Source organism: Bidens hawaiensis, unplaced genomic scaffold, assembly GCF_021521415.1.
Source record: "Bidens hawaiensis isolate Kalapana, Puna unplaced genomic scaffold, B.hawaiensis_p1.1 tig00019817_1, whole genome shotgun sequence".
In the NCBI taxonomy this organism is placed as follows: domain Eukaryota; kingdom Viridiplantae; phylum Streptophyta; class Magnoliopsida; order Asterales; family Asteraceae; genus Bidens; species Bidens hawaiensis.
The window spans coordinates 293,542-309,475 of record NW_027493015.1 but is presented as its reverse complement, the minus strand read 5'-3'; the positions used below and the strand labels follow the sequence as shown (position 1 = coordinate 309,475).

At 34.3% G+C, this 15,934-nt stretch overlaps 2 protein-coding genes across 2 annotated transcripts; both read right to left on the bottom strand.

Annotated features, from left to right (window-relative positions):
- Positions 1-5,066: 5,066 nt before the first annotated feature.
- Positions 5,067-13,766, bottom strand: LOC143559400 (myosin-9-like). Its single transcript, XM_077047992.1, has 37 exons — positions 13,198-13,766; positions 12,858-13,001; positions 12,621-12,766; positions 12,166-12,322; positions 11,999-12,057; positions 11,747-11,906; positions 11,527-11,676; positions 11,033-11,169; positions 10,807-10,953; positions 10,639-10,740; positions 10,496-10,553; positions 10,307-10,408; positions 10,199-10,236; positions 9,951-10,077; positions 9,703-9,873; positions 9,502-9,633; positions 9,324-9,433; positions 9,168-9,231; positions 8,906-9,083; positions 8,631-8,836; positions 8,447-8,566; positions 8,273-8,371; positions 7,949-8,176; positions 7,744-7,862; positions 7,560-7,671; positions 7,414-7,458; positions 7,069-7,323; positions 6,810-6,965; positions 6,534-6,731; positions 6,332-6,472; positions 6,184-6,254; positions 6,007-6,106; positions 5,870-5,926; positions 5,725-5,781; positions 5,568-5,648; positions 5,389-5,468; positions 5,067-5,309 (listed from the first exon to the last, which is right to left on the bottom strand). Exons 1-37 carry the CDS (start codon positions 13,390-13,392, stop codon positions 5,180-5,182), a joined length of 4,632 nt encoding a protein of 1,543 aa, XP_076904107.1. The 5' UTR covers positions 13,393-13,766; the 3' UTR covers positions 5,067-5,179.
- Positions 13,767-14,815: 1,049 nt separating this feature from the next.
- LOC143559404 (uncharacterized) lies at positions 14,816-15,414 on the bottom strand. Its single transcript, XM_077047995.1, has 2 exons — positions 15,023-15,414; positions 14,816-14,918 (listed from the first exon to the last, which is right to left on the bottom strand). The coding sequence occupies exons 1-2, from the start codon at positions 15,412-15,414 to the stop codon at positions 14,816-14,818; spliced, it is 495 nt and encodes a 164-aa protein (XP_076904110.1).
- Positions 15,415-15,934: the final 520 nt, after the last annotated feature.

Sequence of the window (15,934 nt, the reverse complement as noted above, 5' to 3'; positions counted from 1 at the left end):
CAGTTTACGTGTAACGAGTCAGAGAGTTTGTGTAATCAGTGATCATTGTATCACGTGTTTCCGGTTGCAATACAACGTGTTTGTGTTTATTGTAACGTGTGTTTAATCGTATCATCTTCTATGCTTGTAACGTCTTACGTAGGGATTCCGCACCTACGTAGAACGAGATATATCGTGTAGATCCGGCTGGGAACCTACAAAGAGTATACAATAATGATGTATTTTTCGAATCAAATACCATGGTCTAATAATTAAACATTCTGACTAGTTGATAATTTTACTATTAGTTGGGAATTTTGTGAAAGGTTTCTGTAAAAGGTTTCATTAATGCCTAATTCATGTCGAGCAGACCTTATTGTTGTGAGAATTATTAATTAATGAGTTGTAGGGAGGGATTTATGTCACCACAAACAGAGACTAAAGCAAGTGTTGGATTCAAAGCCGGTGTTAAAGGTTATAAATTGACTTATTATACTCCTGAATATGAAACCAAGGATACTGATATCTTGGCAGCATTTCGAGTAACTCCTCAACCTGGAGTTCCGCCTGAAGAAGCAGGGGCCACAGTAGCCGCCGAATCTTCTACTGGTACATGGACAACTGTATGGACCGATGGACTTACGAGCCTTAATTGTTACAAAGGCCGATGCTATGGCATTGAGCATGTTCCTGGAGAAGAAAGTCAATTTATTGCTTATGTAGTTTACCCATTAGACCTTTTTGAAGAAGGTTCTGTTACTAACATGTTTACTTCCATTGTAGGTAATGTATTTGGGTTCAAAGCCCCGCGTGCTCTATGTCTGGAAGATTTGCGAATTCCTACTGCATATGTTAAAACTTTCGACGGTCCGCCTCACAGTATCCAAGTTGAGAGAGATAAATTGAACAAGTATGGCCGTCCCCTATTGGGATGTACTATTAAACCTAAATTGGGGTTATCCGCTAAAAACTACGGTAGAGCTTCTTATGAATGTCTTCGTGGTGGCCTTGATTTTACTAAAGATGATGAGAACGTGAACTCCCAACCATTTACGCGTCGGAGAGACTGTTTATTATTTTGTGCCGAAGCTATTTATAAATCACAAGCTGAAACAGGTGAAATCAAAGGGAATTACTTGAATGCTACTGCGGGTACATGCGAAGAAATGATGAAAAGGGCTATATTTGCTAGAGAATTGGGAGTTCCTATCGTAATGCATGACTACCTAACTGGGGGATTCATTGCAAATACTAGCTTGGCTCATTATTGCCAAGATAATGGCCTACTTCTTCACATCCACCGTGCAATGCATGCAGTTATTGATAGATAGAATAACCACGGTATGCAACAACTGTGTACTAGCTAAAGCGTTACGTATGTCTGGTGGAGATCACATTCATTCCAGTACCATAATAGGTAAACTTGAAGGGAAAAGAGACATCACTTTGGGGTTTGTTGATTTACTAGATGATGATTTTATTGAAAAAGATAGAAGTCACGGTATTTATTTCACCCAAGATTGGGTCTCTCTACCAGGTGTTCTACCTGTAGCTTCGGGAGGTATTCACGTTTGGCATATGCCTGCTTTGACCAAGATATTTGGGGATGATTCCGTACTACAGTTCGGTGGAGGAACTTTAGGGCACCATTGGGGAAATGCACCTGGTGCTGCAGCTAATCGAGTAGCTCTAAAAGCATGTGTACAAGCTCGTAATAAAGGACGCGATCTTGCTATTGAGGGTAATGAAATTATCCGTGAGGCTACCAAATGGAGTCCTGAACTAGTTGCTGTTTGTGAAGTATGGAAGGAGATCAAATTTGAATTCGCTGCAGTGGATACTATTGATTAAATTCCAAGCAACGGATACTTTGGATAAGGATAAGAAGATATAACGCTCGTTCTCTTAATTGAATTTCAATGAAATTCGGCCCAATCTTTTTAGTAAAAGATTGGGCCGAATCCAACATGCATATATTTTACATACTTATATAGATATAGAAAATTTCAAATAAAAACTCGAAGACTAAACAACTCAAATCTTTCTATTTTTGTATTGGATCGACAATGAATCCTATGGATCCTTAGGATTGAGATATTCTTTTAGATCCTGTAGTTTCCCTGGATCGAGACAGATATCACAACTCTTTTTACCCATCCTACATATTGTCCTTTTTGTTCCGTATTCGTATTGCAATAGAAACTTAACTTATTACTAGTTATTAGATGATATTTTACGAAAAAATTGTTCGTAGGTTTGTGGAGAGAACAAATCCTTTTTTCAATGCTCACACTTCTTATTAGTTGATAATTCTAGTGATTGTATTTATATGCTTATTCCTGATAGGAAATACAATATTCAAAATTAAAATAAATGGTTTTTCGTCGAGTGACTATTCATCTATTGTATTTTCATGCAAATATGGAGCAATAAAACTATATGAAAAGATGTTGGTTCAATTCGATCTTATTTAAGAAGGAGTTCGAGCACAGATGTATGCTAAGTAAATCAACGGGCGGTCTTGGTCCTATTGAAATTGAAATTGAAAAAGCCAGCGAAAGTCAAGATCCGAATATAAATGATACGGATAAAAACATTCAGAGTTGGAGTGGTCATGACAATTACAGTAATGTTAATCTTTCTTTTGGCATCAAGGAGGATTAGGTTCATTTCAGAAGTTTTCTTACTGCGAGAAGCGCAAGAAATAAAACCAACCAATCACAAATTTTCTTTTGTTATATGATTTATTTTAATCATTGGGGTATTTTAGTACAAATGGTTTTTTTAGGAATATTGGATTTTAATAATCCCTATTAAATGGTATTGGCCGAAGATAATCCCTATTCATTTTATAGCCATTGACGGTTCCAAATTCAAAAAAGTTGGCCCTCAATGGTCCCCTGTTAAATTGACTTAACGGCGTTATAGTTTTTACTGAATTTCAAACCAATGTTTTAGGTCTTTTGGTCGTTAGGGGGATACGAGTCGATTGCTATAAAACTTAGTTCGAAACAGTGCTTCAAAATGACGAAGCAATGCTTCAATTCGGGTGTTTGAACTTACAATTAACCAAAATCAAGTCGTTTAGATCATTGTTTGGAGTTAAGTTTTATATCATTCGACTCGTATCTTCCTTTTGATTAATAAATCTAAAAAGTTTGTTTGAATTTCGGAAAAAAGTATAACATCGTTAAGTCCTTTTTAACGGGGGACCATTGGGGGCCAACTTTTTTGAATTTGGGACCGCCGGTGACGATAAAATGAATAGGGATTATTATCGGCCAATACCATTCAATAAGGATTATTAAAATCCAATATTCCTTTTTTTTATATATGGTAACTAATTATTCTCTAAAAACAATACAATTTATTTGTTTAATTTGTTAGTTTCCTTATTATAAATTATATAATATATTCCCTGACCACTTTATCAATATAGGAATTAATATTGATTTCTTTATCGATAAACAAACTTTTTTTTTTCTAATTATTAATTTTAACAAGTTTTCATTATAACGTATGAATAATTTGAATTCTCATAATTGATATATATCTAATTACGGCTTGTCCACAAACAAACATACATCAACTATTTTTAATTTAATGGTTCTTGTAATTTTTAAATAAAACCAACAACGACCAAAACAATCTAAAATTATCATCATCCCTTAAAAAAAAGCGAATCTAAAGTAGTGGAAAAAAAGGGTTTATCAAAACAAAATATAATTTAAAACTCAACAGTAAACAATTTATAGACTAAAATTATATACTACACATCAATACATAATTATAAATTAGTGAAATGCTCTACGCATAAAAAAATATACATTACATATTAAACAAGTGTAGGAATCTTTTTTTTGTGTAGGAAATATGTTTTTATATGTGAAAACATAAGTGTGTAGGTCATGTAAAAACACAAGTGTCAGTTATATGTAATTTGTGTAGCTTAATGTACACTTGTGTAGGTTATAGTTTTTGTGTAGGTTAATGTACACATGTGTAGGTTATATGTACATGTGTAGGAAATATGCTTTTCTATGTGAAAAATAAGTGTGTAGGTCATGCGAAAACACAAGTGTAGGTTATATTTTTATGTAAGTTAATTTAAACATGTGTAGGTTATATGTATATGTGTGGGATATATTTTTTTAAAATAAATACACAGATAAACATGAAAACTACCAACACTTACATTTAAATAAACACCATTCGAACTCTCATACTTTCAAACTTACACAATACATCACTCCTACACTTTCAGATTTTAAGATACCCAATAGCGAATAATCACATATAATAAACATGATATACAATGACCATAGACGGTGTTTTGGGTGGATGCTTGGATCCAAGGTACTCATCACAACCCCTGGTATTAGCACCACGTGAGTTAGCACGATAATTACCACGGCGGTTGTTGTGAGAATTGTTCTGGGAACGGTTGGAATAGTAAGCTTGTGGTTGTTGGCTGGCTTGGTTAATTAGGGGGCTTAGGTGGTACCCAAGAAGGGAAGCTTGTTGTTGTAAGGAAGTGAGTACATGTCTAGGTTGAGGGAGAGGTAGCAGGCATGCCAAGGGAGATGGCTGACCCGCAGGCTGAGCTGCAACCATATAAGCCTGCAGTGGGTTGGAAATCCTCTGCCGGATCATGAACTCAAGAGGACTGATCAAAGTCCATGTAATTCATTAAAGGTGAGCTTCAACCATATAAGCCTGCAGTGGGTTGGAAATACTCAGCCGGATCATGAACTCAAGATCACTGAGAAGTCCATGTAATTCATTAAAGGTGACTGGTGGGGAGCGAGTAAGGAGGTTAGCTTTGAGGCCATCATATTCTTCACGCAAGCCACTAAAATTTGAGCACTATGCTAAAATAGTCCTTGCACTTGAGTCGACTCGTGTTTAAATTCTGGTGTTATATATAGCACGCCATCGTATTTAACCATGTTGACTAAAATTTGCAATTCTAAGAACCGGAGATGTCTATATGTACAACAGGTTACAACTTACAAAGCTACAAAGCATACAGAAACATGAGCAAATGCAGCTCAATATTATCTACAAAACCATATTTTTTTCTCTTAAGGATAGTCAATCACATTTCTTTAAAACAAAGGTTTTTCTTACACCCGATCCACCAGGAACCGCGTTGAGTGTGCCTTAAAATGGCGTGATCTAATCAAGAAAAAATGACAGGTCAGTTGTTCTCGATACGTGGAAGCAGAAAGCTGAATTCCTGGTTTTCACGAATAAGAGGTGGAGGCTCGATGTCTGCGATTTCTATTTGATCCATTGATTTCGATATATCGTCAACTGAAAACGGAATGCTGCGTAATAAAAATAAATTAATCATAAAATGCATCACAACTTAACTCACATATACTATCATAGCAGATTGTAACTTACCTGGAGTCATCATCTAACAAGAAAGAATTGCTTACAGCATTGTTTTCTTCAGTCATCAACACCCTCATTCTAGATATAACCTAATTAATGATCACAATTAATACATATGTAACAATCTAAATACTTCAAGAAACCAATATATAATCTTTAAGAATTAAATGGAAAAGAAAAGAACTTACATCTGGTGAGACACTTTGTGTACCATACTTGTCATCCCAGTACATCGTACTGATCCGATGTAGCTGTTGCAAACTAAGAACCTGGGAAACAAAATTAAATTATGTGACGATTAAAGAAATTACATTGTGTTGTAACATAACAAAAGATATCACTCACTGGGCAAAGATCATGTCTTATTTCATCCATTGTTTTCTTGGGCTTTTGATGCATAACCTGAGCGGGATTACAGATTCTTCTAAAAAATAGTTTTATAAAGTTAACTTATATTCGTTAATGAAGTGTTTCGGAAAGGACCCTTTACCAGAAATCCTATAGCTTGTCTTATGTGCTTCAGTTCATCCCAAGCTGAACCTGCATACTGCAGTTCTTCTGTTTAGCAAAATATAAACTAAAAAAAAAACCGATACAATAATAAATGTGAAATCACTTTAAAAATACCTCATCCGTTGCATTGAAACACCAGTGTTCTATTTCAGCCAATCCCGATTTCACATACTCACCATTACTAAACGAACAGCATTCACGCCTCAAAAGTAAGCTGCATTGTGAAGCAGAGAATTAATGAACACACATTTAACTGGCATACATGCGCATCAGCATAAAAAAGATGAATACCTGTTGAATAGCTGAACGTTTACAAATGAGAATATTTGTGTGTAAACTTTGCGCACCAAAAATGGTGGTACCTAATAACATTATCAATTAGTAGAAAAATAAAAGACAGAGAACAAAACAATAACGTAAAAAATACAGGTTCACTAACATGATTTGTTTTTAAAATGATTAAGAAATTTCCAAGACATTTAACAATTCCTTGCCAATGAGAAATGAGCGTTTGCTGAGCTGTACTAGAAACCGAACGTGACGACCCCTTCACGAGACTCACTCTAGAAATTCTCGGTGCCTTTAGTTTAACATACCAGTTAGTAAAATTAATAAAAACAGTTAAATCATGTATATTTTACCTGAATGCACATCCCGAGTAATGGAGATATTTCTTTTTTCAAATTATCTCGAATCATTCCATATATTTTTTCAACGTATGCGGTAAGCTGCTGCTTAAAGAGCAAAGCTGGATACTTTGCTTCCACTTTGGTAAAACCATCAACTCCTGATCCATTTGCAAACGGAAGATCCGCCCCGTGTGGAGTTCCACGAAAACTCTATATAATCAATAAGAACTTTAAAAACAATTTATGAAATTTGGTTATGGAATATAAAAATAAATATAATGAAATTACAGGTGTCATCCTCCCAAAAAGAGCAGCTGATGATCGACGGCGGAAACCAACTCCCGATGCGGCCGCACTTGCTTTCAACGTGTGTTGAAGCAAAAGCAATAGAGTGGAAGCATTGGATAACCAGTAGGCCAATACATCGTTGTTATCCTGCTTGTTCTATATTATAAATATTAAATAATGCACAACAATTAGAGCAAAACTATTGATAACAAAAAAATATGTGTTTTAGCATATTGGGAAATAATCTAAAGTTTTAAACCTCTATTGCATTGCCTATGGTTTGGAGAATTCGGTCAAAAACCTTGGTCTTCTCGACTTCAAAAGTTCTCCATTGCAGAAGGCATTTATAAATAATACAAGCGGCTATCGGTCTGTTTCCTGCAAACCCTAAATGTTGTGCAATGCATCTGAGAAGTAATTCTTGATTCTCGATTTGTTTTTCGTCAAGTGAGTTTTGTGGTTTTTCGTCTAGTTCTGGAAGATCCCGTTGGCCAACTGACGGGCTATATGGGTCCTAAAACAGCAAAACATATAATTAAATGATGAGAATATATATGTCTCCTAATAATAACCAAGTTTCTTAGATATAACAACATTATAATACCTGAGATGATTTTGTATCTACAACTAAAGTACCACTGTCATTCCTCTGCTGCAAAAGTTAATTAGATCAAACAATTATAATGCAACTTAGTGTTGTTACTTGTTATATGATAATTTAATAAAATTTAATAAAGATTGAAAATATACCTGCATAATAGATCTGGAACGGCCCGAGAGAAACTTATTAGGTGTCATGGACACAGCTTGATGACGGAAGACTTTGTTTTCTGATTCTAAGTTATTCAACTTCTCTTCCAGTCTAAGATAATATAATCATGTTAAACATATAGTGTACAGAAACTGTTATTAAGATAAAATAAGCTGAATAAACCTGCTCAAAGAATCCAGTAATACAGCAACTTTCTTTTCTGTTTCTTCCAACTTATTGCGCCCTTCTGCACAACATTCTTCAAGATCATCCGCGCGTTTCTTTTCCGACTGCCACATCGCCTGCAAGGATGAAACGATAAATACAGCAACTCCAATTTAATCTCATGAAGAAATGGTATATTAATATGTAATACTAAAAGATATACCTTCATATCATTAACTTGTGCATTTAACAATTCAATTTTCTTAGTATCTTCAATAACAATCTCTTTTTCCTCAACAAGCCCAGGTGTTGGTGCTTCGTTTATAGCTTTTCTTAGTGCTTCTCTATCTTTAACCGCCATTGCAGTTGCTTCATCAAGTTTTTTTTGCAAAGCCTCTATGTGTGTTTGATATTTTATCGACTCTTGTGCTTTTGCTTCTTCCAAATCAGTCTAGACATATGATAATATATTTACAATTTGCAATTGTATGTCATAGCTTAAACCCCTACTTAATTTACATAAATAGATATATGATAACTATATTACCCTTAAACGTTTCTCCAGTTGTAAACGCCACGTTAGGTCTTCTAATTGTTTTTCAAGCTTATCTTTTGCTTTTTTAAGTGCACCTGTTTCTAGTGCAGCCTGCAAAAAAAGTAAAAGAATGCATATGGTATTAAATATTGATTAATAATTATTAAATTAAGTATCAAAACTGACCACTTTAAGTTTTCTTAGCTCTCTCTTTGCAAGTATTCCCCTCCGCCTGCATTGTGTAGCTATGGCTCCTTTCTTTAGCCTTTTATAATACGCAGAATTTTTATGACAACGCCACCGAGTCTACAAGAAAAACGCTTAGAAATGTCCGAGCCTCTTTCTTCTTTTTTAATTTAAAAAAGTTAACCTGAATTTTAATTGCAGCGTTGGTTTCTTTCCGGTGTTTGAATTTTCTACGAGCCTCAAATGCACGATAGCCCGTTTGGACCGCAAGAACCGACGACCGAAGTTGAGTGTAAGCTGCCCAAGCGCGCCATTTACGCACGTGTTTCGCAATTCTTATAGCCGCTGCAATCCTTTTTAGTTCTTCAAACTTATTGTAAGCCAATCTACCTAAATTCCAAACAATTCAAACATAAAAACACGGTATATTGTCAGGTTAAGAATGTTATAGTATCTCACCTCTACAATAAGACTGTAAAAAAAGTGACGCTTTGCGTAATGCAGTAAACTGATGGTGAGCAATATGAGTTCTTATACGTCTTTGAATTATTGATGCTGCACTGCCGAGTACCTCGGCTCTCAAGGCATCTAATTCTGCCATCTGCCCTGCTCTCAAGAATACTTTTGTTTTACCAATCTGTAAAAAGAACGTATGCGGTCAATCAGAGTTCAAAATATAAAATAAAACTGTCTTCTTTATAACACAAATTCGGGTAAATACCTGATAGCCACTGAGTCCCATCTTTTCCAAGATCTTTGCGCATACCACCTTTTCATCAAAGTTACTTCCAGCACATTGAACAAAATGTTAGAATATATATAATAAGATTTAAAACAAGATGATATTATCAGGATATGATAAAAGATTAAAATCTACCTGCCTGCCAAGGCTTCGGGTGCAAGAATCCCAAATCTGTTTATAAATTCAAAGAAAGCGCGACGCGTAGGATAACCAGCACAACTGATTCTTATTGCCTCTAAAACACCCTAAGAGTGAAAGAATTAGTCGCATAAATATATAAAACAAAATAAAATTAAATGCTTCATATACTCACACCACAACGCAATTGCTGCATGATGTTGACGTTTTCAAATATCGAAGGTTTCAGTTTATTGTTTGGTTTTACACATCTAACATAATGGGGCTCGGTAGCATTTAGTGTCTCCATCAGTTGTTGCAGTTGAAGCTGCATCACATGCATAGTGACACGTCAGCATGCATAGTCACACGTCAGCAAACAACATGGTAAAGATACCTTAAAACGGGCACCAATTGAAGAAAATTTAGCAGATTTAGATGACTCTTCAGCTACCGTAGGAAAAAGCCCCGCCACAAAGGAACACTTGGAATTACCTAATAAATCTTGGTGTTCGGGAACCACATAATCTTTATTCTTGTCAAGAAATTGTTCAGATTGATATTGCACCTAAAATAACAAAATATTTTTATTCTAAGCAAATTGTTCTATTGTGTACTATATACAAGTTTAGATAAAATACACACTTCTCCCGCATAATGAGCAATTGTGAAATCTGTGCGTGACAACTTGGGCTTTACGAAACGTTTATGATTTTTGAAAATCTGATAAAGCTTGTTTGCGAATGTCTCGTGTGTTGACTTTGGGAACATACTAAAAAATAAACATAAGTTCAAATTGTAAAGATCTTCAGTCTGCACTTTTAATCCGTAACTATTGTTGAGTATACAAATAAAGAAACATAAAAATATGAATTAAGGAGCATGTTATATACCAAGCTTCATCAAGTAGAGCAATGATACCACCAGGTTTCTGCAATATAAATACGACATAAATAATTTGTTCGTAGTTATTTGTAGCTATGAAGTGATCATATTTATACCTTTTCAATTAAATCTAAAACATCTTGGTTATCAACAAATTCAATGTAGCTCCAATTGATAGCCTCTTTTTTATATTCTTCTTGTTCCCCCTTAAAAACATGCTGAAAATCAAACGTAACAATTTGTATATTCAGGTTTTAAGAACAACTCACGCCAACGACAATTAATTAGAAAGACTCAATGTCCACCTGGTTAAAGTGTTGCTGCAGTTTCTCGTTTGTGAAGTTAATGCAAAATTGCTCAAAGCTGCATGTTATGATGACATTCGGATAAATACAACAGTTGGAAACAACTGTTTATCAGAAAGTAAGTACATTAATTGTTGTCACACCTGTTGTTCTTAAAGCTCTCAAAACCATAAATGTCAAGAACACCAATCAGAGATTTTGAGTCAGCATCTTGGCCAATTGAAATATTAATTTTATCCACCAACCTGAATATAACTTATCAGTTACAAGAAGTTTATTAATAAAGGTTTTCTCAATATACAAATTTGTACCAATCAAATAATCTGGAATATATTGTTTTTGCCAAACCGTCCCGGCTGAATGCTGCACTAAGAGGATCAAGACTTCTTTTAATAACTTCTTCAGGCGTTACCATCATTCGTTTGCATAATGCATCTTGCAAGCCAACAGGATCACACCTAACACAAGCGTGTATAACTTATAAACATATGTAAAAATAAAAACTTATAAACTATTTAGGAGTTAAAACAATCATACATAAGAAGTTCTGCTGCCATATTAAGATGAAAGTTAGCTTTGTCATTTTTTAGCACCGAAGAGTCGACCTCTTTTCCTTTAGCAAATTCAATATTTCCAAGATGAAGAATAGCAGCAGTAACTCTAAAAATTGCTTCCTTTGAAGAAGTAAAAAAATAATTTATGAATTTATGATCTTACATAATATACATATAAACTTAAAAAATATCATATACGCCCTTTTAATAAGTCAAACCAGTGACGATGAGAAAAAAAAAACTTCGTCCCTGATGCAAAATGACATGTAAATGTCTTATTTTGATGAAATGGATAAATCTCATATTTTGAAAGCCATATTGAGGGATAAATATGATTTCTTTTATAAGTTTTAGAGAAATAAGGGTAAAATGGTCATTTAATGATATGAATAAATATGATATTTCAACTAGATTTTAAGGGCATATATAATATTTAAAAGTAAAAAGTAAATAAAAAATCACAGAACATATATATACCTGTTCTTTTTTACTTATTCCAACAATATCCATGGCTCTTCTTGTGACAAGATATTCATGCCCATCATTCACACCAACAAGCTCAAAGCATTTTGATTGGTTCAGATAGTGAAACGACTGCGGGCTTCCCAATTTATATTTCTCAACTTCCTGATACCCAACGCAAAGTTAGTCAAACCTTGACTGGTGAAGTTGACTTTAAAAAGTCAAAACTTAGTACCTCTGGTGGTGCTGCACAAAGCAGGTAAAAACAGTGATAATTCCTTTCAGGGTCATTTACTTGACAAACACGAGATTTTTCTAGAAGGTAAGTCCTGATAGCTGCTCCGGATATTCTCCCGTGCTTATCAAATTGTATCTCAACGAACTTCCCAAAACGGCTAACATTATATCGCAAACAAATCAATTAAACAAGAATATAGATTACCAACATTAATTTTTTCAGTTAAATGGAAATTTAAAAGGTTGTTACCTGGAATTGTTGTTTCTAACAGTTTTGGCATTGCCAAAAGCTTCAAGAACTGGATTTGACTGCAGTTAAAATGGTGACAAATATATTAGGATACATATGGTTAAGTAATAAAATATAGAATAATTAAGAGGTTCTTTAAACATAGAACTATACGTCATGTATCATACTTCAAGAACTTGTTGTTCAACGGTCCGGCCTTCAGTAGCTTTTCTGCCACCCAAATATGCAAGAAACTGCATAAGCATTTTGGTTGTTTCTGTTTTACCTGCACCACTTTCTCCACTAACCAGAATCGAATTACTTTTCCCCTCATTAACCATCGCCCTGAACCAGTAAAAATGTAACAAAACGGTGAGCACTCGTGCATTTAATAAATAAAAGGTTGTCACTAATATTTTTTTCTTTTTGTTTTGTGACACAATTTATGTTATGTGGTTATCTTGATACTGTACTTCATATATCAAGAAAATATTTTAGTGTCACGCTTTATGTTATTTGGTTTGCCCCCATTCTACCCACCTCAGACCCTATCAATAGCTTGCTATGAGTGAGATTTTACTAGTCTTTTATTCGTTTGTTTACTTATTGGTTACCATTACATTAGAATGTTAAAATTAATAACCTGTAGGATGTATCTGCAATTGCAAATACATGAGGACTCAATTCACCAAATGGTGCTCCCTTGTATTGTTGCATCATATGAGCATCGTATAAATGCGGTAACTTTTGGAATGGGTTGATTGCAATTAAAATGTTTCCTGTGTAAGTCTGCCAATATTAAAAATAAAAATAAAAAGTGTAAGTTATATTTGCTTAGTTCTTTAGACTATAATAAAGAATAAAAAAGTGGAAAACTTACATAAATTTCATTAAGTTCATATCTGGTTCTTAAGTTCTGCAAGACTCCCGGCTCGTGCAAATACGATAACTTTGTCATGTCATCAACACCGCCAGCTGGAGCTTCCGTATCTATCGGATATATTTTTGATAAATTAGAAACCACCTGAAAAAAGTAACCCATAATATGAAATTCAAGATACTAATACTTTTATGCAAATTGGTTTTTTTAATCCAAACTATGACAGATAGAACTCATAACTTTCACTTTCATTTTCAAAGGTAATTATCACACTTTAACATAAAAGTAACTCCGAGTGCCCCTAACGAGCAATCGACCGACCAAATTGCTAATGACTAACCGTTTTGCCGCCAGTAGTCTTAATTTCCACTTCATTTCCTTTAATGGTCGTGACTTGCCCATCGATCCAAGCTTCGGCTGTATCTTCAACCCACACATGAGAGCCTACTGTTATGTTCACTGCAGTTCCCTGTAGTACATATACAAATGAATCAAAAACCTGAAATACATGTGATTCGCCTAATACAATATGCATGTACTTTCAAGTTGCATCATGCTCACAAGGCACCATATAAATAATGTCAAATTTGCATAACAATTCAAATGCTTAATTTAATGTCTTAAATCAATATCTCTAATTTAGGGTATAACAAGGCAACATATATAAGCATTAATTAATTCTCAATGATGTTTTGAACGTAAATTCATTGCATAAATAACATATACATATATAAGACATAATAATAATTAACCAACCATCATGGAAACTTAAGAAAACCCTAGATTTTGGCGGGTAAATGGGTTTGTTCCAGGGATAATGATCAGGGCTTCGTCATCAAGATCACTCATACCCAATTTCGGTGATTTCAATTATTTTTCAGATTGATTTGATTGATTGATCTTCGCTAGGGTTTCGTGGATGCATATTGTGAAAATGGCTGTCAATCCGGATTCTTTCTTTCTCTCTCTCCAGCGTTAATTTCTCGCAGATTTGTGGTTATGATTGTGAAAGGATAAACACTCTGGCTCGTGACTCCAATTTTCTGCATGGCCAATTTAATAGAAGCTTAGGGGCATTGCATGAAACCAAAAAAATCTAACCCGAAAAGCTAAAACAGAAACAAACCCGATGGTTCTATGTTTTCGTGAAAACTGAACTGAAAGTCCGGTTTTGGTTTCGCGTGTAACTAAAACTAAAAAACCGAATTGGACTTATAGACTATTATTTTCTATTTTAGTATTAGTATATATATAGTTTAACCCATATATTTTAGATCAAATGTAATGACGTGAACCCGAGGTGTTATAGTGGTTGGGTTTTCACATGCAAGATAGTAACATCAAACTCAACATAAATGCAGCCGAAAATCTCATACAATGTCAAACTTGTCAAAGCACAATACGTCTATAAAGGGAAACTAATCAAAACATAGTTCAATTAGAATGGATGTCAGTCTTCTGCGCGAATAACATGTTCAATGTTAGTCAGTCATAGTCATTCCTGATTTATTGCCACAACTGACCTATCAACCTAATGTGCATATAAAAGTCAGTCTTGCTGAATGAGTTTTATCATCACTACACTACTCATAACCTTTAGTTATTTAAAATAACCCATACGTGCCCAAAGCACAACACAAGCATAAAAGAATACTTTAAATTCTATCTAAGTGCTCGCCCAGTGGTGGATCTAGGATTTTTTTCCAATGGGTTCACTGTTTTTAAATGCTCTATCTTATACGACCGGCCATAAATATTTCAGGTCGATTCGAAGGTTTAGGTCGGTTTAATGGTTCGGTTCGGGTCAGGTAAGGCCGTAAGGTTCATTACATAACATAAATACGATAAATTAACAAAAAACAAGCATCGTCATAGAAAGGATTACATACATAATAAAGATACGATTGTCTTTTAAAACAAATAAAAAAAACTTACTTATAGTTGTTCTCTACAAGTTTTCATCTTTGGAAACATTGCATTACATCTTCAATCGAAACTTGTTGAATGAACTCTCTTTCAATGTAACAAATGCAAGCATCGTTCAAGAATCCATCACCCATCCTATTACGCAATTCCGTTTTCAAATGCTTCATTGAAGAAAAACTTCTTTCAACACTTGTCGTTGCAACCGGTAAAACTAACGATAACTTTATTAAACGATAAACCAAGGGAAATCGATGTGTTTTCTTGTTTCCACCATATTTTTGGCAAGCTCACTTACCCCATTCAAGTCGTCAAACCGTGTATCTTCTTTTGCATTAGCAATGTAGTTGCCGAGTTCATAGATAAGCTTGTCTTTTTCATCAAAATTAAAATCACATGGATACATCTCGGCCAACTTTAGCAAATTTAGTTTATCAAAGGCTCCAGAATTAAGACACGGGCTCAAAGAACTCATATAAATAAGCAAGTTAGTGGTTACCTCGTTAAAACGGTTACCAAGCTCTTGAATTTGCATGTCGAGAACTGTGTTAAAATTGTTAACCACATAATGTTGATGATTAGTGATGCCGGTCTTCTTTCTTCGATTTTTCGGGTCAACATAAGAGGCTTCCATGTTACCATTTCAATATCATACTTTACACAAAAGGATGTGACATCTATCAAAAGTGAGTCAAAACCTTCAAGTTGATAGTTTTGTAATTCTTCTTTAGTAGTTTTGACTAGCTTAACCGCATTCAATATTTCTTGATCTTTTCTTTGAAGTGCTTCACACAATGTGTTAATAACACCCAATATGCGATTCATCAAATGTAGATAAAACACATAATTATGTGTTCTCATACAATGTTGTAAAACTTGCTAGGCGGTCGACCCCTTTAGGGAGTACTCAGAGTACTCGAGGAGTACTCAAACATGATAAATATAGCATAACATAATTATTGGATATTATATATATGTTAAGATAAACATAATTCATGTCAAAATAAGCATAATTCATATTAAAAAAAACATAATTCAAAAAATTTATGTTTTGTTGTTATTTTTAATATTTTACTAAAAAATAAAATAAAAAATAACAAAAATAAATTAAAAAATTTGTAGCCGAGTTAACCTTGGAGGCCGAGTAATTCCAA

What these genes read in the sequence shown, in the direction of transcription:
- LOC143559400 (XM_077047992.1), bottom strand. Translation starts at nt 13,392, where the DNA reads ATGCATATTGTATTAGGCGAATCACATGTATTTCAGGTTTTTGATTCA. An exon ending in GAATAAGTAAAAAAGAACAG is followed by an intron (nt 11,170 to 11,526) that starts GTATATATATGT and finishes ACTTCTTCAAAG; the next exon opens with GAAGCAATTTTTAGAGTTAC. An exon ending in CACAAAGTGTCTCACCAGAT is followed by an intron (nt 5,469 to 5,567) that starts GTAAGTTCTTTT and finishes ATCATTAATTAG; the next exon opens with GTTATATCTAGAATGAGGGT.
- LOC143559404 (XM_077047995.1), bottom strand. Translation starts at nt 15,414, where the DNA reads ATGGAAGCCTCTTATGTTGACCCGAAAAATCGAAGAAAGAAGACCGGC. An exon ending in AAACACATCGATTTCCCTTG is followed by an intron (nt 14,919 to 15,022) that starts GTTTATCGTTTA and finishes ATTGCGTAATAG; the next exon opens with GATGGGTGATGGATTCTTGA.